Here is a 27,563-nt window from a genome sequence, read left to right on the forward strand (position 1 = left end):
ACAAATAAAGGTTAAAAGCCTGGTAGACAGAGAGATAACGACACATTTGCACGGAAATAGAAACGAGATAATGATGAACGGTGAACGTTTCTGACACCAAACACAACCGTCTCTTGCACCTCAATAAATAAATATTAACAAAGAAGTAACACGGACCACTTTCTCATACAGACAACTGTCAGCAAAACCTGAAATATGTTTTACATTGATGCCTTTAAAGGATTACACATCTGTATTTTCATTATCCTGCATATATGCATACACATAAATAGTGGATACTCGTGTATATATGAAATCGCCGTAGTCATCCAGAATTTGGAAACTCCACCAAAGCTGTTATGCTATCAGTGTATTTAACAGTGATCTCATCAGCGCTTTTACAGTCACACTCAGACTAAGCCAAACTGTGGAAGCGTATGACATTAGAGGGTGAGGGAGGCGGTTCGCATCAGGCCAATAGATGAAATTCTCAGGTAAACAATACATGTGTAAGGTTCATACCTCCTTTTCAGAGTCAAGAAAGCTGATGTTGCCATGTCAAGTGAGTACTAAATGATATATGCCTTTTATATCCTTGCCCTCCTTTTTTAGATTCCAGCCCTTTTCATAAGGAGAAATTATTTGAGTTGTTAAGATATAAGCCACAAAACGTATTTTTTCAACAAATCAAATATCATCCACTTTCACAACAATAGAAAAATAAGAGATTTTCCAATAATACAGACGGAGCAAAAAACCCAACGAATAACAAATAGAGGAATGGCAAGATAATAGAAATTAACATACACACACGCACGCGCACACACACACACACACACACACACACACACACTGTTGGTAACGATATGAAAGTCTGTAAGATACAGAGGAGAGTCTAGAGGTTGAGCGAGATGACGAAATATCCAGTGTACATCAAAATAGGTTGCTTTTATCCCCCTGACTCTCTGCATAGAGGAGGCGTCACTGTCACAGCACTTCCTGTGGCTCTCCAACGCCACTTTTCTTCGGCCTTCACACCCTGCTCCTCCTTCTCCTCGATGGGTTATTCCTTTCTTTTGTACTTGTCACTCTGAAGTGGATACAGCGTTGCACATTTATTAGATTTATGTATATATAATGATGTATTTAGATTCTTTTTCCTTCTTTTTACATTTTAAGAATTTTTTGTAGTCCGTTTCTTCTTCAGGTATTTGTCTTTTTTTTCCAGCTATGTTCTTCGGTTTGAATATTGGCCCCGATGGGCTCGGAGTGGAGACGACAATAAAGGACATTTTGGCATGTGAGCATGAAGAATCTCAAGGTGCGTGGGCCAATTGGCTACCTCGGAGGACAGTCGAACAGAGATAAACAAAGAGACAAAAACATAATAAAAGACACCATTTATTTGCTCCCTCTGAGGTTGTCCTTCTCCCCTGTCTACCCTTCAGTTCCACCCTAAGACTGAGGTAAGAACAGTATTCAACATTGTGCTAGGGAAGAAAATCCCAAGTGTCCCAGTGAAGAAGGCTTGCAGGGATGGAGGAATGGACAGACGGATGGGTGGGGGTCACGGTGAGTCAAAATGAGCCAATGGAAGGTGACAGTTGTGTCCACGGAGCTCTGCTCCTCCCCCGTCACTGATCAGATCTGGTACCATTTTTTGTCTTTGCACTTCAGCATCATCTGGAAACAGAGGAAATTTAGGAGTGAGAACATGGTTCAAATATGAGAAATACCTTCCCAACTTGTAAGTTACACGATCCATGATCCTCATGATTAAATCAAGGCTCCCGAGCCACAGTACTGTGAACATTCAACAGACATATACTGCCCTCTAGTGGGAGAATAGAGTAAGTGAGACAGATTTCCAAAACAATTTGAGAAGGCAGATCACTCTGACATTTCTCACAAACGTTTGCTTTGATACACAAGTCCATAACTCTGTTTGCAAAAGACTGCACACAGCTATTGTAACCAGCTCTGATGGTCAAATTAGAACTGAAATTAAAACAGCTGAAACAACGCTTATACAAACTTTTATGAATACCTCCTACCCTTAGAAGGGTATTTCTGAGTACACTATTTATTTCAGCCAAGACTTTATTTTTCACTCTGTGAGGCACCGCACACACATATTTATGTACGAGCTGGAACAGCTATGGTGTCCTTTCTGTGGCGTCACATAGGGTTCACTGTTAACAGATCTTAGACTGTTTACATCATGGGCGTGTTTGGAAAAGGAGTCTGCGCTGGCCATCATGGCAGCTGTCCTCTCATCCAGCTCGCCCAGTTTCTGGCCTCTTTCATCCAGTGCTATTCGGGCGCGTGCCAGATCTCCAACGACACCAGACGCTGCTCCTTTCATGCCCTCAAGGCCACCTGGGCCTGGGATGTGCTGGGCCAGACTTCGGGATGCCTTTCCAGAGGATATCTCCCCGACTGAGTGAAGAAATGAAAGGAGATAAACAGCGGGAGACGTGTGAGGGAGAGTTTGAATCAACAAAGGACTGAACCACTGTATATCTGGGCATGTGTAGGTTTGGCATACATAGCTCCTCTCTGTCCAGTGACTGTGCTCCTCCCCCAAAGAGGCCTTTGAAGAACCCTCTGTTGGGTGCCTCTGGTGTCTCCACTGGTGTAAAGAGTTCACCCAGCATCTCCTGTAACATCAACACACACACACACACACATCATCCTGCTACATACAGTTTGACTGTCTGTGTCTTACAGTGTTTTGTTACACTGCAATACGCTACAGACAGAGTCTAGTATGCAGTTTCTCAGGTAAAACATACACACCAATATACAGTTCTCAAACATATTTCCTTTATCTTATCCAGATCATTTAAATGATCATATCAACTGACGTAAACATGCACTGCTTTCTATGCAGCACAACATGCCGTTTGTTTATGCTCCCAAGGCAAATGGGATATAATCTGAAAAACTCCTGAACCATGACTCATTAAATCCATATGCATGCTGTCCTGCATACAGGATGCTAACTGACCTGAAGGTTTTCACAGGTGTCCTGGCTGTAAGTGAGCCTCTGGGCCTCAGTGGGGGAGCAGAGGTACATGGCCTGACCCAGGTTGGTGAAGCAGAACGTCCTTGCTATCCGCATGTCTGTCAAAGGCAGGTAGTTTACATCCATGAGCGGTCTCAGTCCCGGCACACTAGACAGGGGGACACAGAGACGATGTATGTGATTTTAGATCTATTATAAGAATGTTATAACGCTGACAATAAATTATATTTTAGCCTTGGTCAGCACCTACACACAAGATTACTGTGGTTTCAAGTTTTTCAACAGCACATTTCAATCTCCTAAAACATTGATGGCAATGTTTGTGCACGAAACACACACACACACACACACACACACACACACACACACACACACACACACACACACACACACACACACACACACACACACACACACACACACGGAGACAGCTGGGCATCCTTCCTTTGTCAGACACCCATATGGATGGCTATTCTGTCTCCGTGTCTCTCCTCTAGGGACAGGAAGATTAATGAGGATGAGCGACAGACTTAGACACCCCTCCACCCGTACGCTTCCATACACAACATGAAAATGAACCTGGCACGTCTACATGTGTATGTGCATGCCTGTATGGGAAGTTTCTAGCCTTGAAGTTTAAGTTTAAATTGAACGGTTACATTTAGGAGGATTAGGTTAGCGTTGGGGTCACGAGAGGATGGAGGATAGGACAGAGGTCTGAGGATGTGACCGAATGTTGGCTGTGGGTGTGTACGAGGACAAAAGTTTGTGTCTGACTTGAGCAAAAAGAAAAGTTTCATTGAGGACATAATATGATGAGCATGTGTGCCTCAGTGGTGACAGCATTTATTTCTGCCATTTAAAAGTTAAGACAATCTTCAACCCCCATAATATTGTTAAACCACACTTGTAGAATATAGGGAATTAGGAATGGATAAAAAGAAAGCTAGAACTAAGAGCAACAGTCTTTCAAGGATACTTCCTAAATCGAATCATATGAACATGATTCATTCAAACTGACTTTGACTGATACATTTTAATAATAACCAGCTATTTTTGACTGACGCGGACTGACATGTTTCTCACCTGAGGGTCATGATGTGGCCATTGGCGCAGAAACAGGCCAGACACACGCCTCGGCTCATCTGCACCACATCTGCCCGTAGGATGAAGGAGGTCTCTGTGATACTGTGTTTATAGATGCAGGTCTGGGAGGGGAGGGAAATGACTTTGGCCTGTTTCTCCGAACACACCACAGCGTACTGGCTCTCGTTGAGGTCCTGGGAGGTGGAAGGGGACACTGAGACGGGCCGGCGCTTACGGACCTTCTCTCTTTCTTCACCATCTGCGGTCACGTTGGGCTCAAACCAAGGCTCAAAGGCAGGGGGCAGCATGGAACCTGTAGAATCCAGGAAAGACATCCGCATGACGCTGCCCTTCAGCCGCACCAGCATGCCTGATGAATGGAAAGAAAAGGCTTGTTACTGAAATTTGAATTGAAATTCAATTTTTAAAACCTTTCAACTCTGATTGTATAAGAAACAATGTTGTGAACATCGTTAGACAACTTGCACAAATCAATCTGGTTTTCATCTTCTATAGCAACATAACGGCTATGCATCACTCCCTTCTGGTATCCCGTTACCCACCTGTTGGTGAAACGATAACTGGCTGCAGTTGCCGTTGCTCCCCAGAAGGTGGCATTGTGAGAGCTAGAGCGAGCACCATGCCCAGAGTGGTGCCCACGTACAGGCAGGGGGTCAAAGTGCTGTCACCCTTCCGGGCAAAGGCCTCGCTAAAGTGGAAGGAGCTGATGGCCTCTCGCGCTTCCTTGTCGATACTGGTGACGCTGGAGGAGCGGGAGCGGCTGAAAGAATTGTCCCGGTGGTCTAATGGGTTGGCACCCCGCGGCGGGCATACAGACAGGAGGACAGTAAGGAGAAAACAGAGAGAGGTAAAGCACCCGCAAAGCAGTACAATCACAAGACAGCCAACACAGATGTGGATTCTGTACATAAAAAAAATGACGCAACAAAAAACATTTTTTCATAGTGTCCTAGTAAATGAAACACATTGGACCTTAACGGCATTAGACATTTTACAGCAAACTGAAGACATATTACTATTTTGTTTATGACTGAACTCTGTAAGATACTGAAGATGTAGATACATAACATTGGGATCGGTTTGCATTCTTAACAGTGGGTACATATAAAAGAGCCTGGTCTAATTTGATCTCTCTGACCGATTGGTTAACAGAGCAGCATCACCTGAAACCTTACTGATGGTGACTTTAGATTATACACACTTTATATAATATATTATACAATAGGACACAAATTCAGTGCAATTATGAGTTTGCACATTTTCGCAGGCCAACCAACATTTTCAAAATATTCCATCCCCAATCAATGGTTTTATTAGTATGAAAGTTACATATGTATAACATTGGAACTCTGAAACAAAACATACAGGTAAATGTCTTGGCACTTGCACATTTTAATTTGACAATGTCCCATCCAATGTTATTGGTAGAAGAATGTTGTACACCACAGCCTACACAACGCGACAGTATTGCTATTGGAGCAATTTGTAAGGCACCAATCAGACAGAGAAAGGAAAGACATGAAGAACAGAGAAGAGAAAGAGGAAGCTGCGAAAGTAGCAGAAAGCATCACGGTGAGATGGAGTGTGCATAGTTTAGCTTAGCACCACTGACCTCTAATAGAACCCCCACCAAGTTCAAAAAGTGGGAGTTTCACACTGAATTTAATTCAAACACTTAAATTTTGCTTCATCAATTTCAATTCTGGTCAGATCAGTGCTACTTTTGTCTCATGCAAACTTAAATAAAATACCCGCTCAGCTTGCCAATTCTGAGGCTAATAACCAGATAAAACTGGACTAATGGGATGTGTGAGTCCAGTTGAAGTGAGAACGATATACTGCATTTCATAAAAATTGTTTGGCGACAAGTCAAGGCTTACCCAAGTCTGGCTTTAGCTCAGTAGGCAAGCTTAATTTCCGTGACATCTTTGCTGGAAAAAAGAGAACATCCCTCTTTACAAAGACACGTCTACGCTAACACACGATGCCATGCAAAGCTAGATAACTAGCACTGGGCTAGGATTGTGCACAAAGCTAAAATACACATAAACGACAGAAGGCTGTGGAACAAAGTGCCAGGGGGATTGTTTCATTGACTAGAGGAGCCAATATGCTTTACACAGTAGAATATACTGTGTAAGGACTCAAGAGACAACCCTGTGCATCACAGAGGCATGCTGTGAAAGACAAAATGAAGGAGGTGACCCCCTGGTTGCACAGTGCCCTGCAAGAGAGGACTGATACAGTGAGATACTTCAAAACTGCACAGCCATTCAGGACCTTCATGCCACGGGAGCATGCACCAAGAACAGGGAGGCAACAGAAAACAGAAAACACTGAGATGGAAGAAGACAGTGGAAAAAGATGGTTACTGAAGGCTAGCTAAACTTTGGTCACCTATATATATTTTATTTTACTTATTTTTGCTTCTTTCATTAATAACCGTGTGAGGCAGATTTACCCAAAACTATCTCAGCTAGTGCAACATAGAGTTTATTACTGTATGTGTGCATATCTTGCTAAATGTATTGGGTTTATTAGCTCTGGTGCTCAAATCATTCCATCTTTTAAAAGAGTGAACTTATAAATAGAAACAACAATGAATGAAGGTCTTGGATGTTATTTCTCTGTCTGTAGGAGAAGAAGTAGGAGAAGCTATATGATGAAAGGGGACATTCATCTTGCGTTAACTTAGATGTGATGTTCACTGATGGTAGTTGTAAAGAAATGGCTGGCTGGCAAGTTCCTTTTTGTGTTCGAAAACTAACAGAAACCCACCTTGACAAAGGAAGAAGTATAAAATAAAAACCCTGAAAAGTCTGTGACATCCTTAATATCCTTAAGCTCAAATTGAGTGGGGTTTAACTTGATTACATTTTTTTTGTCTCCATTTAGAATAAGTGCCAGAGGCATAATTTGAATGACTGACACTTCAACTATAATCCAGTTTTCAAAGCTCGCTGTTGTCCAGCTCTTGTCCATCATTTATGGACACAAATCTAAAGCGAACACGCGGCTTACTCTTACTTTAATTTAAGGGCCCTGCATATCCCCGCAGGTGTTTTCACTTAGTCTGGCTACATAGAAGTTGAGAGGAGCTAAGGGAATTACATGAGGTCACCAAATTCCATCAACCACAAAATAATTAAAAAAGGGGTTCAGGTCTCTGCCCTTACAGGTGCAACAAAGCAAATAGGAAGGAGAGGGAAAATGTGCTGTATATTCCGAGGCTTAGAATATTTATAAAAACATGTCTTGTGAAACTTTTAGCAGGGCTTTAACGGGGTTCACACCAATTAAATGAGGTCAGGCTAGTTTGAAGACTCTACGACGTTGGTTTGAGAAGGACTGGTCTGGGCAAGGGCAAAAACTCCAGTCTCTGACGTTTCGGCCATTTGAGATACCTACTCATTGTCACCTGAATCAGAAAGAAGGAAGGATCCCGAATCCCGGCCTTCCACAGACAAAACACGTTACTTTTGAGCAGCTGATATGTCATTATCTATTTCATCAACACACACACACACACTCAAGGTACACAAAGACACAGTTGGACAAATGAGTTGCTCTCTGCTCTGTGGCGTCGTCATACTGTACTGTGGACAGAGCCAATCATGTAACTCGTAATGTAGACAGGGAACCTGTTGTAGGAGGTCAGGACAGATATCACACGCAGGCACATTTACATTATGACACTCGTGCTACGTACATGTAGCATGCAATGTGAGTCCTAAGGCAATGAAGCTCTATCGTGTGTTTATACAGACAGCTGAATTCCTGCATGCTTCCAAGTTGGCCTCTGCTCTATGAGCTTTCAGTTCTCGGTGTACAGTTTTTAACCATGTACTTGAGTACAGAAGCAAAATATATGAGCACCATGTCATTTTAGTCAAGAAACAAAAACAAAGATTCTGTTGTTTATAATTCAATACAGTGAGAACCGAACGACAGTGGAACAGAAGCTAACCCAGAAGTGAAGCTGAACTTTGGTTCTCTCTTCTCTAATCTATTTCTTCCCACTGTGGAGACCATGACACGGAGGACAGAGACAGTGGGGGGGGGGGGCGGGGACGGACAAATCTGGACGTTGTCCTGCCTAAACAGCCTCTAATGAATATCTTTGGCCAACCTTACCTCCTCTACCACTTCCATTGTAGAATTGCTGTAGATTGCTGTTTGACATCAACACTTTTGGGGGTGTAAGGGGGGGGGGAGGGGGGGGGGGGGTAAAGTAGAGTAAATGTGCAGTTAGAAACACCCTTTGGCTTATTACGACACACAAGCTGTCGCTGTTTACTCTGATGTTCAGGACACTGGTTTGACTCAAATACGGGTGGAACCGTACACAGATAGATCCAGCTATAGCCTTTTGGGTTTTAGGCAGAGCCCTCTGGAAGGGTTCCAGGTGGAACCAAAAAAGGTACTCCTTTAAAGACAAGTTGAAGAACCCGTTATGGTTCTAGTTAACACCGTTATTTCTTAGAGAGTAATAACTTGCTACTGATGTTTTTTTTTTGTGCTGCGTGTAAATCCTTCCAATATTAAATGCATAATCAAGAGCGTCCATCCTATTACTGTAAGTGCTTTAGCATTGACAAATGTAAGCTGTGAATTTAAGTTGTTTTTAATGCAAATGAAAAACTAATCCAAGGATTTTCTTGTATTAAATGACACTCTCCTGGGCACTAAGTCTGAGTCTTAATTCATCATTCTGCAACTTCTTTCAAGGCAAAACAGGGTAATCTGCATGACAAGAGATCTAAAATATGTTTCTTCCACTGGTAGAAAGACACCTCATCGCGGTGCCTCTTCAGACCACAGTCTGGTGGCACCAGGCATGGGGGGGGGGGGGGGGGGGTTGGGACAGGCATCATACCTGCAGCAGGACTCCAGACTTTGAGATTTGTTTTCCGTTTGACCTTTTTAAAAAAAAAGCTCCTTATTTTCAGTGCCAAGTTACCCCTAATGAGATGGATATGGGCTGCTCTCTCTTCAAGCACCTTCAGCTGAAATACTAATGATGCAGATTAAGAAGGAGGCGAGTAAAAGAGCAACAGAGCATCTTACTGTTGCAACACAGAGCAAGGTCCGTCTGTGGCTGTGGTGCATGATATACTAAGTGAAAATTGATTTTGTTTGTTCGCATTTGGTCTTATTCACTGATATGAAAACTGCTGAATATGACAATGTTCTGAACAGATCGGCACCCAGACACATGTTAAATGTTAAACTGAAAGAAGATCCCTGCTCAAAATCCAAAAAGTTAATTCACATCATCTTGCGACTGATATAACTGTGGTATATTTTTCACAATTATGCAGTTACTAAATATGTAAAAATTGCCAAGGCCCTTCAGGTTGATCTTTTACTTTTTTAACTTATTCCCTAATTAATGTAAATTACTGGGTTTCTCGACCAGAATGTTAATTTTTGGTTTCATTCAGTGTAAAATTCTTAGCTGTCGCACTGAATTAGCATCATGGAGATTGGATACGTTCACAGCCTATAGCCCAGTTTTTCAGGATACAATGTGAGATTAAAACAAATTTATTCCTGTCTATTGATCTCTGCAAAGTGGTAAAAGAAAGCATTCACAAATGTGAAAATACTCCCATAAACGTATGGCAATGAACTCAAAAAGAGCATTTCTAAAAACTGTGGTGGAATGAAATCGACAGCCAGACAATTTTATGGTTCAACAAAAAAGAAAACCTCTGTTAAGTTCCAGTTTGATGAGCGACAATTTCAATAAAAAAGTATTAAAAGTAGAGGCTCTTTAGAAACTTTAATCGTACACCATAACCAATGTTCCTCTTGCATTCAAATACATGGCATAATACGTATATATCTTTTTTTCTTTTCTGGTTCAGGGCTTGGCTTTTACGTCTAGATAACACAAAGCCTCTGCTATATTTCTCCCACTTTTTCTTTAATAAGACACTGAAGGACATGTTACCTGAAGTAGGGGACTTGCAGCGGTCCTCTGATGTGGCTGAGCCCTCGTTAATGTCGCACAGACCTGCAGCAGAGATCATACAATTAAATTCATGCAAAACAAAGCAGGCCGAAAAGAGTTTAACACCACCCTTTTTACTTCATAATACACTGCAGAGAGTACAAATAGATGATTCCCATGTCTAATGTTCTCGTCACTTGACAGCTAATCCGACCTACAGACTAGCCCTGTGTCAGTTCAGCTCATAATTCAAAAACAATAAAGATTTTGTGCATCTTTAATGTTTCTTCATCCAGTTGTAAGTCGAATTCCTTAATTTGTCGCGTGCATATTTGTGTGTGTGTGTGTGTGTGTGTGTGTCTGTGCGTGTGTGTGTGACATTGTCCTGTGAGGCAGAAAGCCAAGCAGACAGCAGTCCCTGTTGGCATGGAAACACAGCTGGACGCCTAATTACTGCTCACACTTGCCAAGCTCTGACAGGTGCCAGCCCACTGCTCACCAGTCGGTGACACCAGATGCTCTGTGTGTATTTACATGTGCGCGTGCTTGTGCATATGTGAGCGTTTGAGTGAATGCGTACATTGGTTTTGTTTGTGCCTGCATGCACATGTGTGCGTAAACAATCGACAGCATCACAAATGAATCCCTCAATGTCCACAGCTTTCTAATTCATCCATCAAACTTTTGCTTAAGCATGGGCAGTGCGTCGTCATGACACTGCGGCATCCTCTACGCAGCTGCACTGCCGTCATCTAACACTGGGTGGCAGTGTGTCCATACGGAAAGCATCTTAAATAGCTACCATGAGGCTGCAGTGTGGAAAAGGGATGGGCTGTGAGAGTGAGTGTGTTGTGTGTGTGTGTGTGTGTGTGTGTGTGTGTGTGTGTGTGTGTGAGAATGAGAAGAGAGAGAGAGAAGATGGACAGAGAAAGAGTTACCAGCCTTGTGAACTGAGCCTAAATGGCATCGTTTTCAATGTGTTGTTCTATGACTTCATTCGTTCTCACATCAGTTCAAAGACGTTTGGACCTTTGGGGTTACTTGAAACTCATCATAATGTTCCCTGAAAGACTGATGACAACACTATCACACTTGGCGTCGCTCTCTTTGAAATCGAGTCAGCAAGTCAGAAACCGTGGCAATATTCTGGATACCGATATCAATTTTGAAAAATCACATAACCAATATATCCCGAGAACAACGTTTTATCACTTCGAATAAATATATAAAAACTGTGAGCATTTATATTTCAACTGACTCTCCGAAAGTGGTTCTTGTACGTATATAATTATCTCAAGCAGGTTAGACTGCTGTAGCGCTCTATTTGCAGGATTATGAAAAAACATCCGTGGGACGACTCCAGCTCATTCAAGAGTCGCTACACGTCTAATCTAATCTACATATTACTGAAATCACTTAATTCACTGGCTCCCGGAACAATAAAGAATCACCTTTAAAATCCTGCTAATAATCTATAAAGCACTTGCCTTCTCAGTTAATTTCTGATTTGCTCACTGACTATAACCCAATCTGGCCTCACAGATCATCAGTGTGTGTGTGTGTGTGTGTGTGTGTGTGTGTGTGTGTGTGGCCACACTTGTCTCTTGTACAGTTGGTTTCATGTACGGCCATGTGATAGGGCAGAGAATTCTATTGCACATTTAAATGTGTAAAATAAAATTTCCATTACCATATAATTCTAACCCAGGCCTTTACTGTAAATAAACCTTGAATTAGAAATTACGATTTTGCTTCTTAGTTTATATCACAAGTTATTTTGCACAATTTTAGCTTAATGGCAGGAATTTCAAAAACAAGAGGGGAAAAAATAAATGATTTCGTACAGCATTTCCAATTCGAAGCTAAACAGTGGGGCTGAAAGAACAGATGAGCAGCGCCACCTAAAATAAATGGCTTTAGTTTCTGGGCATTAAACAACAGGCACTAATACAATAAGTGCAACGTTATTTCTTGTGGCTGCACTGTAATGGCAAGAAAAACAAACATCTACTGCTGTGAGTGGTCAGAAAAGTTGAGACTTTTTTTTCTTACTCTTCTCCTTCTTATCCCTTTTCCTCATTACCTCCAGAGGGCTGTCGTGTCTTTCTTGGCGAGCGGGGCTGTCTCTGGTAGGGGTCATTGGAGCCGTAAAGCTCGACCGTCCCCAAGTTGAGCACCACCGTCTTCTGGACGTAGTCCACCACCGCCAGACCATTACTGTTGCCAAACACCACACTGGAGAGGGGGTGACAGAGTCAGTGGGGGAGGTGGAAGAAGTAGGAAGGGAGTCAGAGAAAGAAAGATGAAAAGGCAGAGAAAAGGAGAGTTGGGTTATAGCAACGTTGGTATGAGATTTGATTTAATCTTTAGAGCACAAAAACAGCTTGAATATCCAAAATTTTTCGGGCAGTCATAAGTCGGGTTGACAGGCCTGGTTGTTACGTTAGCCGTGAGCAGTTGCTGCTTGAACAGCAAAAAGTGGTCTTTATAGATTTTCATTTAAGTTTTTCACTTCCGATGATACAGCCACGAGGATAAGTAGTGGGCACCGAGAGGACCTGGTTCTAGTCTTGACTGCAATGTTCCCGTTTGTATACTTACAGGCCGTAGGAGGAATTGAGCGCCAGACTTGTGATCTGCTGCGGAGGCTCTCCGCTCACCCACACTAACTGGACCACCAAATCTACCTGGTAACCAGCAGACTGCTTCAGAGGGGTGCTGCGCACTCTGGAGAGAGGAACATTGGGGGAAAACAGAAATGAAAAGAAAAGAGACATTAAAAAGAGGATTTTCATAAAGAGAATGACAAGCGGTGCAGCTGCAGTTCTGAAGCCGTTGTGTGTTGAGTGTCTGGCATGAGTGGCTGCAATGGGATGAAGGGGAGGCTGTGGCTGAGAATGCTTCAGGCGCTGACTAAGTCTGTGCAAGAGTGCTTGAGGCAAAAAACAAGACTCTTGTGTGTATGATTGTGTATAAGAATGTGTGCAAGTGCTCCTGGTGCTTATGGGAGTTTATGTAATTGGTATGTGTGTATGTGTGTGTGCGCTTCGTACTTGAGGCAGGGCATGTTGCCTCCGTCAGAGTTGTTGCTGCTGGTGGAGGGGTGTGAAGGTGGGCCGCTTGTCTGAGGGGAGGCACCGGGGGTGGGAAGCGCCGATGTCTGTTCTCCCCCCCCACAGTCTGGAGACTCTATGTCGTTCAGCTCGTACTGCATTCGCACCTCTAGTAACTGTGTAGGACACACACAGAGGACGGAGAGGAGAAAAGACATAAGCAGATTTATTACAAGAGAAGATAATCAAAATCGTAATAAAAGGTCCAAAACTCTTGAAAACAACTATTCTTCATGAATTCCCCCTGAGGATGGGAAAAGTCATTTGACCGTGAGTGACAACCACATATGTACATTCACACAGAGTCACTTTGATATTAGAGATTTGTGTGACACGCGTCTATGTGCTTGTGTGTAGGCAGATTGAGGTCCTCCAATACTGAAATATTCCATTCCTTCTAAATCCTCCTTCAGGCTACTTCTCTGCAACCTCCGCCTTCGTAGAGTCACACACACACACACACACACACACACACACACACACACGATGTCCGTAAGCTCTCTCTTTTGCATTCTGTCAGTCTCATTAGCCCCACTGACATGTGGGAGTGAAGAGTGATCAGTGCCCTTCTTCGGATTCTCACTCCCGCCTGCCGCCGTCCTCCTCCTCCTCTACCTTCATTTCTGCGAGGTTACGGAGGTGTTCGACCTTGTGGGAAGGGAGGCTGTTCTCCTAATTACGGCTGACTGCTAGTAAATATCTAGTCCTCATCCGCATCCCAGTCACAAGCTTCGAGCGTAGGCCTGAGATTTCTCTGACACATGCATCAGCGGTCACTGGTATTCACAGGAAGAATTCACAGGAAAGTGGCTGATTTGAATCAGTCTTTTGCTGTTTGCTTGGAAGAACAATATAATTGGATAGTTGCGGCAAACTGTGCTGAACGCATTAAGGGCACCGGCTAAAAAAATTCAAATTAATTTACAGACCTGAGAGGAAGAACACATCACAGCACCTCCCACACACTTTGATTGACAAGCGACCTCTGTCTAGAGCAAGTCTCGAGCAACAACACCACAGCAGTGACCGCTTCACAGGAAAAATGTTGCCAAAATGATAAATAAATAAATAAAGTGTCTTGCTGGTTACCAATTCAACACTCTGAAAGCCGAAACTAAGCATAAACAGGATGCACGCACCCTCTCACTTGTAATATAGGAGCTGTGAGCATGCTCACACAGACTAAACAGCAATTAGTCTTTACAGTATATCGTTAAACACTGACTCCCATAAGCACTTACGTCGCCATCAAGGCAGATTATAATGACAGTCTAGCTTTGCTTGTTCATCGCTCCGTCTGTTGGCATGGCAACCATACTGCCTTTGACGAGGCAGATATTAGAGCGCATGTGTGTGTGTGTGTGTGTGTTTGTGGATGTGTCTCAGCATCTTACAACAGAGAGGGAGTGCTGATTGAAAAAAATAACAAATACAAGCAGAATGTATTTGTGAAAGAGAGTTACATCATGTCCCTTATTTGAGTCCATGGTTGTATGGTTGCCAGAGTCTTACAATAAAAGAGAAGATGAGGGAAAATAGGTGTATTTTCTGTAATTGTATTAGATTCAGCACAATTTTAGAGCTGATAAAGCGACACCCACCTGCACCACCTCAGTAGTTACTTCCAGTTTGCTGAAGCGGTAGATGATAACGTTGGCTGACACCCCGGCCACACACAGCATTCGGCTTTCAGGGCACCAGGCCATGATCTGAATGGCAAAGGGGTCTTCATCTGACACCTCGGTGCTGCCCTTGTCCTCCTTGGACCGGTTTCTGTCAAACACCTTGGCTGTTTTGAGCTTATAGAGCACCTGCAGCATTACTAGGGGGAAAAGGGTCGAGAGGAGAAAAGTATCAGCTGCAATCCAAGGAACCACACATATTGAACCTGACAATAAAAAATATGAAATTAGAGGTAATGTGCTTGCGTTGAACTTCAAGTAATAAATTGTTACAAGACTTAATCTAAACAATACGTGTTTTGTTTATTTTGACTGTGTGAAGGCTGGGGCTCAAAGTGTTCATTAAAAAAAAGCATTTCTATATTAGTTTTTAAAGTGGTTTCCTTTCCCTCAGCTTAATAATACATAATTACAATTTCTTGAAGCATAAACAAATCTTAGCCCTTGAGAGAACTCACTTGCAGAGGCATCCCAGAACTTCACAGTTCCATCAGCATGCCTGGGAATTCAAGAGACGGAGGAAAATAAATCATAAAGGTAGAGGAACAGGAGTGGGATGAATATTTGTGACGTGTGGTCTGGACTCCGCACGTTGAATTCAAGGCTGATGAAAATAAATCAGTTTGTAAGATATGCAGCATTAAAACATATCTAGAATGTCAACCGAAGACACAAAATCTGATGTCTAGGCAGTAAATAAAAACAAACCAAACATCCATAAACTTAAATAAGTTGGCCCCTGTTTAATCATTTGAACACAACCATAGATCTCCCCATTAGAAGGATTTAACTAATGACTTTCATCAGTCAAGGTTCTTTAACCAGAAGGAATACTATATGGCCAAAAGTATGTGGACATCTGAGTGGATTGGGAGGGAACTATGATGCAGCATGTGGCACTCTTAGAAAGAGAGCGAGAAGCCTGTACAGAATGTTAGTACGGCAGAGGAAGGAGAGGAGGGAAAGCCTCCTACTGATAAACTTATACCTCAATGTCACTTCTGCAGTGCGAGTGTTCTGTTAAAAACGCCCCTTCTCCCCTTGATGACAGCTTAGAGCGGGATAATAAACATCAAAATAAAGCGAAGGGCACATGATTGGAATACATAAAGACCTACAGTAAATATTCGAAGACAAGCTCCCTTGCTGTAGAGACCTGACAGTGCAGGAGAGGTGAAAGTAATTGAGTTGCAGCAAGACGATAAAGCTAATGCTAATGAAATCAGTATTGTCTTACCCAGTGATGATGATCTCTGGGTAGCTCTGTGTGCCTTGACCCCAGTTTCCACCACTAATAGGCCATTCCTGGATTGACAGCAGACACACACAGTACATTAGAGAGAATGAGAGACCACAGATAGAATTACAGCTATGTCAATAAACAGTGCGTCAATATCAACACACAATGATTTTAGAAATAGATGACATGATAAAACTGCACCTGGGTGAGTGTGCATGGGGAAAAAAAGGCTGGGATCCTTTGTGTAACTCTCTCAGTATGTCTTGCAATTATACATTATGCACGTCAATGAGTGTGTGTCTCCGTCTGAAAGCGTGTGCGAGTGGTGGCGGGGGGTTTGGCTTTGAACACGTTGACACATACAAAGGTCATCAGGATGACTCATGGTGATCTTTATGTGAGAATGCCCTCCCGCAGCTCATCCAGGCCTTTGCTTAACAGAAAAAAGCAGCAGCTAGGCCGCCAGTTTGGGTCAGTACACGCTGACATTTACAATAGAAAGCTAGAACAAGGCGACAGGGAAAAGAACATAGGCATACATAATGGCTAGAAGAGCAGGGGGTCTGTCTTAGATAACACAGGGATAAGAGAAGAGAATGAGAGGAGAGAGGAGGTGTAAAAGAGAGAGGATGGTCGTTAGGCAATACGGCACTTATAGTCCGTTTAGCTTCACACAAACTGCATGCAGTTTGTAGCAAAAATATGCATGTATGTATTAATGTGTCCTTTATTCAGTAACCTTGTTGTTCTTGGAGTACGGCAAGATGGTTAGAGGGCCTAGTGTCGAACATTTACATTTCTAATTTAGCTCTTTTACGACACTGCTATCCAGAATGACACAAAGGAAAAATTCCAACCTCGGGATACTATTAACTCTGTTATACATCATTAAACTGTGATGGGAGGTGTGTTCAAAGAGCTTTTCATTAGGAAGTAGTAGTGATTTATTCTATTTCAAAGGTAAAACCGGTCTGCTTCTGTTTAAGAAATGGTAACAAACAATGATGACAAGCAGTAATTAGCCATTTCTGTAGCGATAGAGACTTTTTTTACAGAAATAATTTGCCATCAATATCCTTGGTAATTTGGTAATGTCACTAATTATAGGAGCAAGACTAAAAGTCTACAGCCACACTAGCGGCTGTGTCTAGGGCACAACAGTACTTTTAGCCAAATGCTAACACGAGCATGGTAACGTGCTCACAGTGACATTGCTAACATGTCGATGTTGGGTGGGTACTATTTACAAGGTTCACCATATCAGCACGCTTACATTTGGTAATTAGCTTGAAAACAGCCGAGGCTGATGGGAATGTCAAGTACCTGCTAATATAAGCGATATTGTTCTGTTGATACATGTTCGATAAATAAAATGATTTATTTGCCAGTGAAACTAAGAGAGTATTTTAGTCTGTGCATAATAGCACAATAGGAACATGCAAAAGTATAACGTTTGTCTACAGAAAAGTATAATAATACATTCATATTCCATTATTCATACTTGGATTTAAATTATGCTTTTCTTTCAAAGAGATTCCAATTTTAATTCCAAAATGAAGTGGATCTTTTCAGGAAACTTTCTTCGATCCAAGACACTTTTAAGGACCCGTAAATAAAGAATATTTCCCACCTTTTCCTTAAAATACACAAAAGGCACGTCATGTGATTGCACTACTTCCAATCTACTAAGAAGAAACTAATATCTCTTCCTCTTCCATAAATCATTTTTTCCTTTTCCCTTCCTGTGCAAAATTGTAAACTTGGAAAGAAGTCCTTGATCTTTAATTCTGCGGGTCTGTATCCAAAGCCTGATATTCACCACTGATATGTTTACGAGGTGAAAGATTTTCAATTCAGATTACCACAACTGTACAAGAAGACACATCACCGATAACAATATGTAGTGTTACAACAGAAAGCTTTCCTATACAGAACAGTACCTTTTTGCTGTAGCCCTGTCGTTTCTGCCGCGAGCCAACTGAGTAAAGTGCAGGTATGAGGTCCACAGGGCAGTCAGCAAAGTACTCGCAGCAGGTCACGGGAGACTCGTGGATAGTCAGAGGATAGGGGTTCTCGAATATGGGGTAACTGTTAGCAAGAGGGCACAGACAAAGTCACTTTTAATTAAGTGAGCCTGTCTGCCAAGTATCAGTGCATTAATCTCATTCAGTGCTGCATGCGTACTAAAAGAATACGATTTATGAAAGTAAGTCATATCACGGTATAATAAAGATAACGAGCACTAATAGGCCAACTTTGACATTTCAGCGCACATTTAAGAAACAAAAGATGATGAAGAGTTATTTAATAGAGCCAGACTCACCCATTTTGTGCAAGGTCGATGACCACCAAATCCTTTTCTAGAAGGACCACCACAGCGTAAGGTTCCTGAAAATCTGCGCAGAGAAGCAGAGAGACAAGTCATTCATCACACCACACGTTCAGCAGTGTTGAAATTCCTCGAGAGAGAACTCCACTGAGATCTGCAAACCACATGGGGAGAATTCCTTAGACTTTCTGTGGCAAATGTTATTATTATATCTGTGCCCTGAAGATGTAAGGGCAGGAACGCTTAATGCTTCAAATTCATTAATCTATGAGATTTATGTCTGCGGGGGATACTGCTCTGGTTAAATATTTGCATCAGTCTGATTTGGGAGTAGAATTTCCCATTCAAAAGTAATGCACTGGTTTCACAGATTTTTATAACCTATAAGGCACAAAACTGGAACCAGTGCAGATCACCCTGCTGCTAGATAAGCTAACTGCACATATCAAGTCATTCAAGTCTAAAATCCTAAGAAAAGTAATAAATACTAATAAAGGGGACATGTGTATCCAGCAATGACATAATGAATACAAAAAGACAGCTCTAACAGAAAAATCGTGAATGCAGAATATGCAGAAAATACATGGTAATTAATAATTACTGAAAGGATGCAGGGGAATTCTTTACCATTCATAGATTTACGCTGATCACACCAGAGCTGCGTCAGAGAAAGAACTACCTTTCTGACCGTAAAAACCATACAGTTCCCTGCCCTAAAGCTTTGTATGAGTCCAGTGTTTTGTGAACCTGCTATTTTCAAGATGAATAAAGAATCTCCAAGCTTAAGATCAAATCTAATTTACTGAGAATGATGCGCTGATGCTCTGTATTTTTTTTTATGAGCTGTACTCCTCCTCTGGGTCTTTGTCTGCGTACTGTACTTCTCTGCTCCTTTTTGTTTCCTGCACTCGTAGGTGTAACGATGTTGTCTGCCTGCCATTTGCTTTCTCATTCAGACATATAGTCGTGTACGTACATCATCTGCAGCCAGATCTTTAAGTATTATTAAACCTCCTCTACACACTAACGCTGGTTTAAGCGTGCAAACATACAGAAATGTATTGTGTAATCCAAAGACCCAGTGATGTCCATTACCAAATAAAATCACCGTTTGGTGACATCCGGTTGCCGTCACCATCATTACATAACTCCTTAATGCTGCCTGTAGCTGTGTATGCGCCAGATAACATTGCCTGAGAGTTTACAGACTGGATTACATACATTAAGGATCCCATACCATTCAGCTGCACTTTGACTTGATTTTGCGGTTGACTCAACAATGCAGGAAATAAGATCATAATATAATTTAGATGGAAGGCTATTGTGTACAAATAGATTAAATGAAAATGTAATGTTGCGTGTGTCCGATAATAAAACTGGAATAGGATTTCTTCCCCTTGGGAAATTTCTTATTTATTACAGAAACCCACTAACACAGGGGCAAGCAATTCCACATAATTAAAAAAAATAGAAGCGTGTGTGTGTTTTGTGTGTGTGATTCTAATGCATTGACGAAAGGACAAACATGCACACACCATACGATCACATCCACAACACAATAAACACAAACGTACCGTTAGCGTATGGTGTCTCACAGAGTGTGAGGAAGTCTACTATTGGATAGTCCATCTCCAGCACTGCGGTACTCTTCCCATGCATTACAGTCAAACATGGACGCCGTCCTACCGTGTCGTAAGACAGACCACCAGACAGGATTATGAAGGGCTCCCTGGAACAGACACACAAGCATAGGTATAAACATTCAACTGGATTTCTATATATATATATATATATATACAATTTATACTACAACCACAGAAAATACCTATTTTGATTGGTCTGCTGATGGCCATTAAAGTTGTGCATTGTAAGTTGTAGTTGTATACTGTAGATATGGTGTATGGACTATGTTACCAGCTAACTTTGACAGGTGAAACCACAACTTTATATGACTACAAACAATCTTAAAAAAAAAAAAAGAGACAATTAAAAAGACCTTTTCACTGTAATAACTGGACAAAGTATTAGAGAAATACCCCTGATACATGACGCCATGACTCAAAGAGGGGTGGTGTTTTCTTCATTATTTTAATATCTAAAGATTGACATAGGTCTCTGTATAAATTCTAGCTCCGATTAATGCACATTAATTTGCTCACATTGCCTTGGCAACAGCTGTTCACTCCTGTCAACCTTGATGTGTATTTTGCCATTACAGTGTTGTATATTTAATATATTATTAATGCCCAAGCATGTGCGTATGTGTGTGCGTATAAGAGAGAGAGAGAGAGAGAGAGAGAGAGAGAGAGAGTCCATACCCGATTCTAGTGGTTTTGTACTCCACTTTGAGAATGGGTTTACAAGGCTCTGGCTTCTTCCCGTCCTTGGGCTGTTTTCCTAAAATAGAACAAACAGAAGTTACTTTAGTTTGCCAGTTCATCTCTCTTCACCTCCTCTTTTCTTGTTCCTCCTGTCATCTCATTTTTTCTCTCTCCTCCTAGAAGCTGTTGAGAGCTGCACTTAAATTGCAGCTCTGAACAGTAGCCAAAAAAAATAACAAAGGGCTATTCATCAGAAAGAATAAAGACAAATGCAGAGGGAAGGGACATGCAAAGAAGGTGTGACGATCACGGATGACTTTCAGAATATATCTATTTTGCACAGTTATCACATGTGTGCCTATCTATGCATTTCAGAATGCACAAACAGTGGCTGTATGAACTACTTTTAAAGAGCCAAAGTGAGCCCTAAGGCAGGTTTAAACAAGGCAGGTATGTATAATAAAGAACTGCTTTTAATAACTACATCTAACTAACAGATATCGAAAAGACAATTAAAGGAGGACTTATAAGCCTTAGTTAAACCTGTCAAATGAATTTGCATAATGACCATTAAATACCAAACTAATTATGTATGCAGCAGTCGGAGAAACAACTAATTAAAAAGCCTGTGTGGCGAAATCCTTTCTGCAATCCCCTACACACAAGACCAGCTTGAGAAACTGGTTAGAAGTTATTTCCTTTCATTTAATTCCCGTCTTTGTTCCTCTTTCTGACTCTCGCGCTCTCCCTCTGTCCATTTGTTGCACTCACACACTGTCTAGTTCTCCCAGTCCCTTCATCTGAGTGACTTGTCAGAGTGCTCTGTGGGATGAGTAGGTGTGCGGGGAGACGGAGGAGGATAGATTAAAATGCATCTTCAAAAGAGCAGACTTGCTTTTCTGCAGGAAATAAACAGAGCAGCGGCACTAATGTAGGCACGTGCCGACACAAAGTCAAGCAAACAGAGGCAGGACATAATTGAACTGACAATAATCCTTTTGATTGAAATAGGGAAACGATGGGGGAGTTACTTGGAGGGACAATCTTGAGGGAGGTATGGAGTGAATCATGTGACTAACAGAGGTGGCTAAAGGCTCACGTATCATGTATTGTAAAACAGGAACTATACCAAAACACCGCAAAGTAATCAGACCAGGCAGAACCAGTGGTTTTGTTTTAATGTAATAACCTAATGAAATTGCTGCATTTATGTCCACATGGCCCTCCTTGTAGAAAGTTTGACGTCCAGGAGTATTTGGATAACATTAGCAGAATTTGGAGCAGTGGTTACCGACCTTTTTTGTTTGTGATGCCTCAATACAAAGCAATTTCTATTTGCAAGCCCTCTATATGTCTATAAGTTGTGAACGGTTAGATTGCAAGGCGATTGAAAAAGATACGATAAAAATGTGCTTCATAATAGATGAAAAATACACAAAATGCAGGAAACACAGCAAAAAGGATAATTCTTTAAAAAAAGAAAGAAATATCACAGAAATGATAAAAAAAAACAACAATTATAATAGCAGTTAATGAAATACAATTAATAATGTTAGTGAGGTTAAACACTTTCGGGTTAAAGCAAGTTTGAAAAGATGAGACATATCCAGGCATATTTTCTGGCTTGTGGTCTATTCAAACAATTTATCTGCATTTTTCGAAAAACAAGTTTTGCACTAATTGACCCACAAGTGTTAGAATGTTTCAGAAATGGTGTGCAGCACCAGGCAGATCTTTATTTGGGGGATTAAAATGCCTAATGTTAGGAAAAAGATCAAGTATGAGGTTAATTAATTACCTAACCTAATATGGTGAAGTGTTCAGGTAAAATTAAGATAAGATCCTAATAATATAAGGAGTACTAAATGAATGAGTGTGGAAGTGATTTTAGACGCAGCCTGTGTGTGTGTGTGTGTGCGTGTGTGCGTGAGTGTGTGTTTGTTTTTGTGTGTGTGTCCCGCTGCTTACCATGTGGGGTGATTGTCTGTATGGGCTTGCCCTGGCCTCTGATGTTCCATATGGTCAGAGTTCCATCTGAGTGACTGCAAATGAACTGCTTGCCCTCGTGATGCCAGGCAACTGAGTGGATCGCCTAGGAAACAACATGCAAGAAAGATCGGGGGGGGTCAGTGGTTCAGCAAGACGAAGCATCATGTGCCACCATCCACCTTAATCTACAAGTGTGTTAGCCATACGGCACACAGTACACTGCGGGGGTTAAACGCCCTTGACTCTGGATAATATACTCTTGAACAGATGGGGAAAGTGAGATAAAAGAGTCTGGCCCCTGACTTCAGAGTATTTCCTGTGGCATAAATGCATATCTTAGAAGGAGCTTTTTTTATTTGACCCATTTGCTGAATGTGGAGAAATGATGGAAATGGATTGGTCATTTTGTTCAGGAATGCCAGGAGCAAGGTTTTCTTTTACCATGGCTACAATTTTAAGAATTCTATTTCATAAAGACGCACATTCACACGGGGACAAAATGGTCGATAACATTCAGTATAATTGAAATACAGTTGCTCTGATGCATTCAGGTTCATCTGGTGTCATTCGGAGCCGTGGGTTTAAGATCAAAGTATTTAGTCTGTCTTGCTTACCGAAGAAGCAAAGAAGAAGCAGAGAAGGTAAAAGAGAAAACGTTTTGTCAGTAATGTGTTTTAAATGAGGCAAGGAAGTAAAAAAAAAAAGCAATCGCAAGTTTAATAGAAAAAATGAAAGTAATCACAATTCTAATATCTACTGTATTTACTGGGGAAAAAGTACTTATTTTTGTTAGGCTTTTCTTAAAGCAAAACAAATGACCAAATGGAGAAATTGATACAGAGACAAGCAAATAGATCTAGAGAAGAATACGGAAAGGCAGGAAAAAGTCAGAGAGATGTTGCCTGCTCCGTCCTCTCATCCTCCCCGTCGTCTCAACAGTCTTAACCCTGGTTCACAATGATTCATCCACTGACAAGCAATCATTGAAAACACAAATGAATCAGGTCCAAAGTATGCCAGTAAAGGGCAACCATGCCTATTGATGCCCTTTTTATAGCTCATAATTTAACCCAGTGAACGTCCGGACATTGAGTAAATATGATGATGTGCACCAAATCTGTGTGAAGCTCAACAACAGCTTCCGAAGCAGTATTTACGAGGCTTGTCACATGAAGTTACGCCCAGGGGCATGTTCTTACCAGAACACCTGCAGCATCAGTAATATGTCTCACCACAAAGCTGGTGCTTTGTCAGGGAAAATATTCTCCCAGAGACAATGATTGGACATATTCTCTGAAATGGAGGTTACAATTAGGTATAGCCTTTTCTAGAAAAAGAAAAATATGCTGGTTGGTCATGCTTATGTGCATTCTTTCCTCCGTGCACTCTTTAATATTCAAGCTAAAGCTCCACTTACTGTTTAGGTGTGAACTTAGCTTTGGTTTTCCTCGTCTCGTCTCCAGCACTAATCTGACATAAATGTTTACCGTCGTCTATGTCGAAGTGAGCACGCGGTCAGGTCAAGTCAATCTCTTCCAATTAAAGCTTATATCTGTTTAGACGTGTATCAATTTTATTGCTGAGAGGTTTTCCAGAAAAAAAAAGCTAAATGAGACGGTGCGGGGAACCAATGTCACAGTCTCGCTCATGTGACACCGGTGATATGCTCACCACAACAATTTTAATTGTATCTGTCCCAGAGCAAGTTGTATCATATCTATATGTTTTGAGGGGTAATGAACCCCGTCTATTGCTCGCTGGAAAAGTATGTAATCCATCACAGTCTTGCTTGGTCAGACCTTGACCTCACAAAGACGAAACAAGTAAAGTGGAGAACTTCCTGAGGTGGGTGATTTTGGATGCACAGCCTTGAGCATTTTCAAAAGGTCTCATTATCGTGGTTCTTTAAAAAAAAAGACTGCAGGTCACCGTGAGCTTGAGGATACAGAGTTACGGCTATGTGACATCGTGCTGCAGAGACGCACCACTCACATTATCTCATTACACAGTCAATGACTCATTCCCTCTCACTCCCACAAAGACGCACAAACGAAACATGTTCTTTTCAAAAGCATTCTTTAGTTATGGACTTTCCTGAGTCCCTCTTCATGACGATTGTTTTCTTAGACATAACTACAGCCCTAATGAGTGATGGCTCAGGTGTCTTCTCAATGCTGATGGCGGATGCGAGTCCTGGTAGGCACTAGGCAGAGTGACAGGGACAGGTGGGATGCAGTTTGGCAACGATTTCTTGCCAGACGTGATTCACCGGTGTGCAGTGCCAGGTGGCGTGGATGTAGTTACAGCAGGTGTGCTGAACACAATTTTACATTCTGTAAAACATGTTTAGCATCCTACACCCTGGAAGAGAAATTAGTTATCCTTATATGTACGAGTTGTACGTATAATTAGACATATAGAGTGTATACTTGGGGATCTGGGGACCAACACTGGGAATGATCGACAGGTCTTGATTTATTTATTGATAAATTAAGTTTTAGTAAAGATGAGATACTAATGAGATCAGTTAGTGGTAGGGGGATGGTCTTAGATGCTTTTTCTTTATGTTGACTGCAACCCAGATAAAGTATATGAACTGCAGATATTCAAGAAAATGCTACAACTGAATCACAGTGTCAGAGAAGCTTTGACAGAATCAATTCTGGAAATCTATCAGTGCAATGATCGCTGTGACAGTCCCAACAGGGAACATTGCATTGTTCTTAATTGGAAAATGAGTACGGTAATTGGAAAACATGGTGCTCGTCATATCAAATAATGTCAATTAAAAAGACTCATTCATGATTTATTACATTAGGTCAGTTTTCACAGACTGGTCCTTGGGGTATGAGAGAATTCAGTCAACACTTATTAGAGTCACACACATGAGCCATTGTGTTCCCACACACACACAAACAAACAATAATTCACGGCACAGATGAAAACAAACGCACAAGTTGAGAGTGGTGAAGAAAAACAGACATACACACAAACATGCATATCACGGCCTAATTAGAATAACTACTGCCAGCATCGTATCACAATGGGACGGAAAGAGAGCTTAGCTCTGAAGTGCCCCACACACACACACACACACACACACACACACACACACACACACACACACACACACACACACACACACACACACACACACACACACACACACACACACACACACACACACACACACACACACACACACACACACACACACACACACACAGCAATGGTTATTCAGCTCAAGCAGGAGAACAACCAAAAAAGGATTAATCTAAAAAAGTATGTCAACAGTAATTTCCATAGAGCAATCCCTTCTTGTGTTGAAACATTAAATCAACACAAAGAAATGTTGTGTTGTGGTTATTACATAAGCCCTAAAATAAACGAGCCCATTTAAGCTTCAATTTGCCAATTAAGACTTTTTCCAATACTAACAATAGATAATGCACCAACAAAAAAAGTGCTATGTTATTAGAACGCTCAAATTACAATAAAAACGTTGGACTTTTTGAGGTTTATTGTCAAAAATGTGAAATGTTGACATATTGGTGGTGCTAAATGATGAAATGTCATTAACTCTTTAATTTGCCTGAGTTAGAAATAAACTGCTCATGTTGTATCGACCCTTGAGATAAATTAAAATGTATAGCTTTATATCTCTACATCTCTGCCTTGAGCAGAATGCTAACATCAACATGCTAACATGCTGACAATGACGGTGTTAACAAACTCATGTTAAGCATCTATATTGTTTACCATTCTCACATCAAGTGTGCTTCGTCATAAACCCAAATATTGGACGTATAAAGATTTGATCCGATTATGTTGGTAGATAAATAGTCGAGGATCACAAAAGTTATTACAAGTCAGACCGGCATTGCCATCCCGAGAGCCATGCTGTTAGCAGTCCATGAGCATTCCACGTACAGCAGTGCTAGCGGCCCATAGGGGCAAGAATAAATGGTAAAAGAATAATATTCATCCTCGTCAACCTTAATCCATCCAATCCATCTATTAATGGTTGAGATATTTCAATCTGGATCAAAGCATTAGACCAACAGAGTGACATTTATCTACTGTAATCCCCACACCTTTATTTTTGTGAGTAATCACATTAGGACAAATAACTTAATTAACAAATGTCTTGCAAGAGCGGTGTGAGGGATTCATCTTTTTCTTAACAAGGAGTTAACATTAGCATAATGAAGAGTAACATCCTGACAGATAAAAGCTCCACAGAGACTGAACATCATATAAAGAATGATATTCTCCATCTAATGGACATTGTGCTAGACTTGCCAAATGACCAATCAGCAATGAATAGTAAAGTTATCCGTCTGTATTCTCAACAGGTCTTAGCGGCGAAGAAAACACTTCTTAATAAAGCCAGACTTGTGTCGCTAAGAGTATGCAAATAACTTGTAGCATGTGCTTTTAACCTTCTCAGACAACCAGGTGGGAGGGATTTGGTGCATGCAGACATCAAACAGAGTCTCCTGAGCTGTCCATCAAATAGTATAGCTCAGGAAGTATTGTGCTATATGGATAACCTCACCCATTTGGAACTATAGATTAAAAAAGTGCTACTCATTTGTTCACAACAACTTGTTTTAGATCTTGACTGAAGCTGCATCCAGCAGTCAAAACTATTTATGAACTCGGTATTCAAATATGTTAACACAAATTCCTCCACAGCCAAAGTTGTTTAATGATTTGTATTGCTTGGAAATTAAGTAATTATTGAGAGTGGTTGTGGGAACAAACTTTTTCTGGTTATGTTAGTCACGCCAGAGGTAGCCAAACATTTCTGCAAGAG

The 27,563-nt window shown here is 41.4% G+C and overlaps 1 protein-coding gene across 2 annotated transcripts in view; it reads right to left on the bottom strand.

Moving 5' to 3' along the window:
* Positions 1–1,362: 1,362 nt before the first annotated feature.
* stxbp5a (syntaxin binding protein 5a (tomosyn)) overlaps positions 1,363–27,563 on the bottom strand; it is an 81,038-nt gene continuing 54,837 nt past the window's right edge. The window contains exons 8-27 of one of the 2 annotated variants that reach the window (XM_076084295.1): positions 22,724–22,847; positions 20,753–20,831; positions 20,009–20,163; positions 18,429–18,501; positions 18,046–18,193; positions 16,103–16,170; positions 15,324–15,364; positions 14,785–15,005; positions 13,124–13,299; positions 12,672–12,797; positions 12,154–12,305; positions 10,071–10,133; positions 8,249–8,302; positions 5,996–6,045; positions 4,657–4,939; positions 4,094–4,463; positions 2,990–3,155; positions 2,528–2,639; positions 2,198–2,418; positions 1,363–1,662 (exon numbers count right to left, since the gene is read on the bottom strand). In XM_076084295.1, coding sequence (XP_075940410.1) covers positions 1,621–1,662; positions 2,198–2,418; positions 2,528–2,639; positions 2,990–3,155; positions 4,094–4,463; positions 4,657–4,939; positions 5,996–6,045; positions 8,249–8,302; positions 10,071–10,133; positions 12,154–12,305; positions 12,672–12,797; positions 13,124–13,299; positions 14,785–15,005; positions 15,324–15,364; positions 16,103–16,170; positions 18,046–18,193; positions 18,429–18,501; positions 20,009–20,163; positions 20,753–20,831; positions 22,724–22,847 — 2,724 coding nt within the window. In that variant the 3' untranslated portion in view covers positions 1,363–1,620. The remainder of the gene's footprint in view (positions 1,663–2,197; positions 2,419–2,527; positions 2,640–2,989; positions 3,156–4,093; positions 4,464–4,656; positions 4,940–5,995; positions 6,046–8,248; positions 8,303–10,070; positions 10,134–12,153; positions 12,306–12,671; positions 12,798–13,123; positions 13,300–14,784; positions 15,006–15,323; positions 15,365–16,102; positions 16,171–18,045; positions 18,194–18,428; positions 18,502–20,008; positions 20,164–20,752; positions 20,832–22,723; positions 22,848–27,563) is intronic. The other variant, XM_076084294.1, reaches the window with a different exon arrangement.

Source organism: Anarhichas minor, unplaced genomic scaffold, assembly GCF_050575085.1.
Source record: "Anarhichas minor isolate MPS153535 unplaced genomic scaffold, ASM5057508v1 ptg000136l, whole genome shotgun sequence".
NCBI classification, from domain to species: Eukaryota; Metazoa; Chordata; class Actinopteri; order Perciformes; family Anarhichadidae; genus Anarhichas; species Anarhichas minor.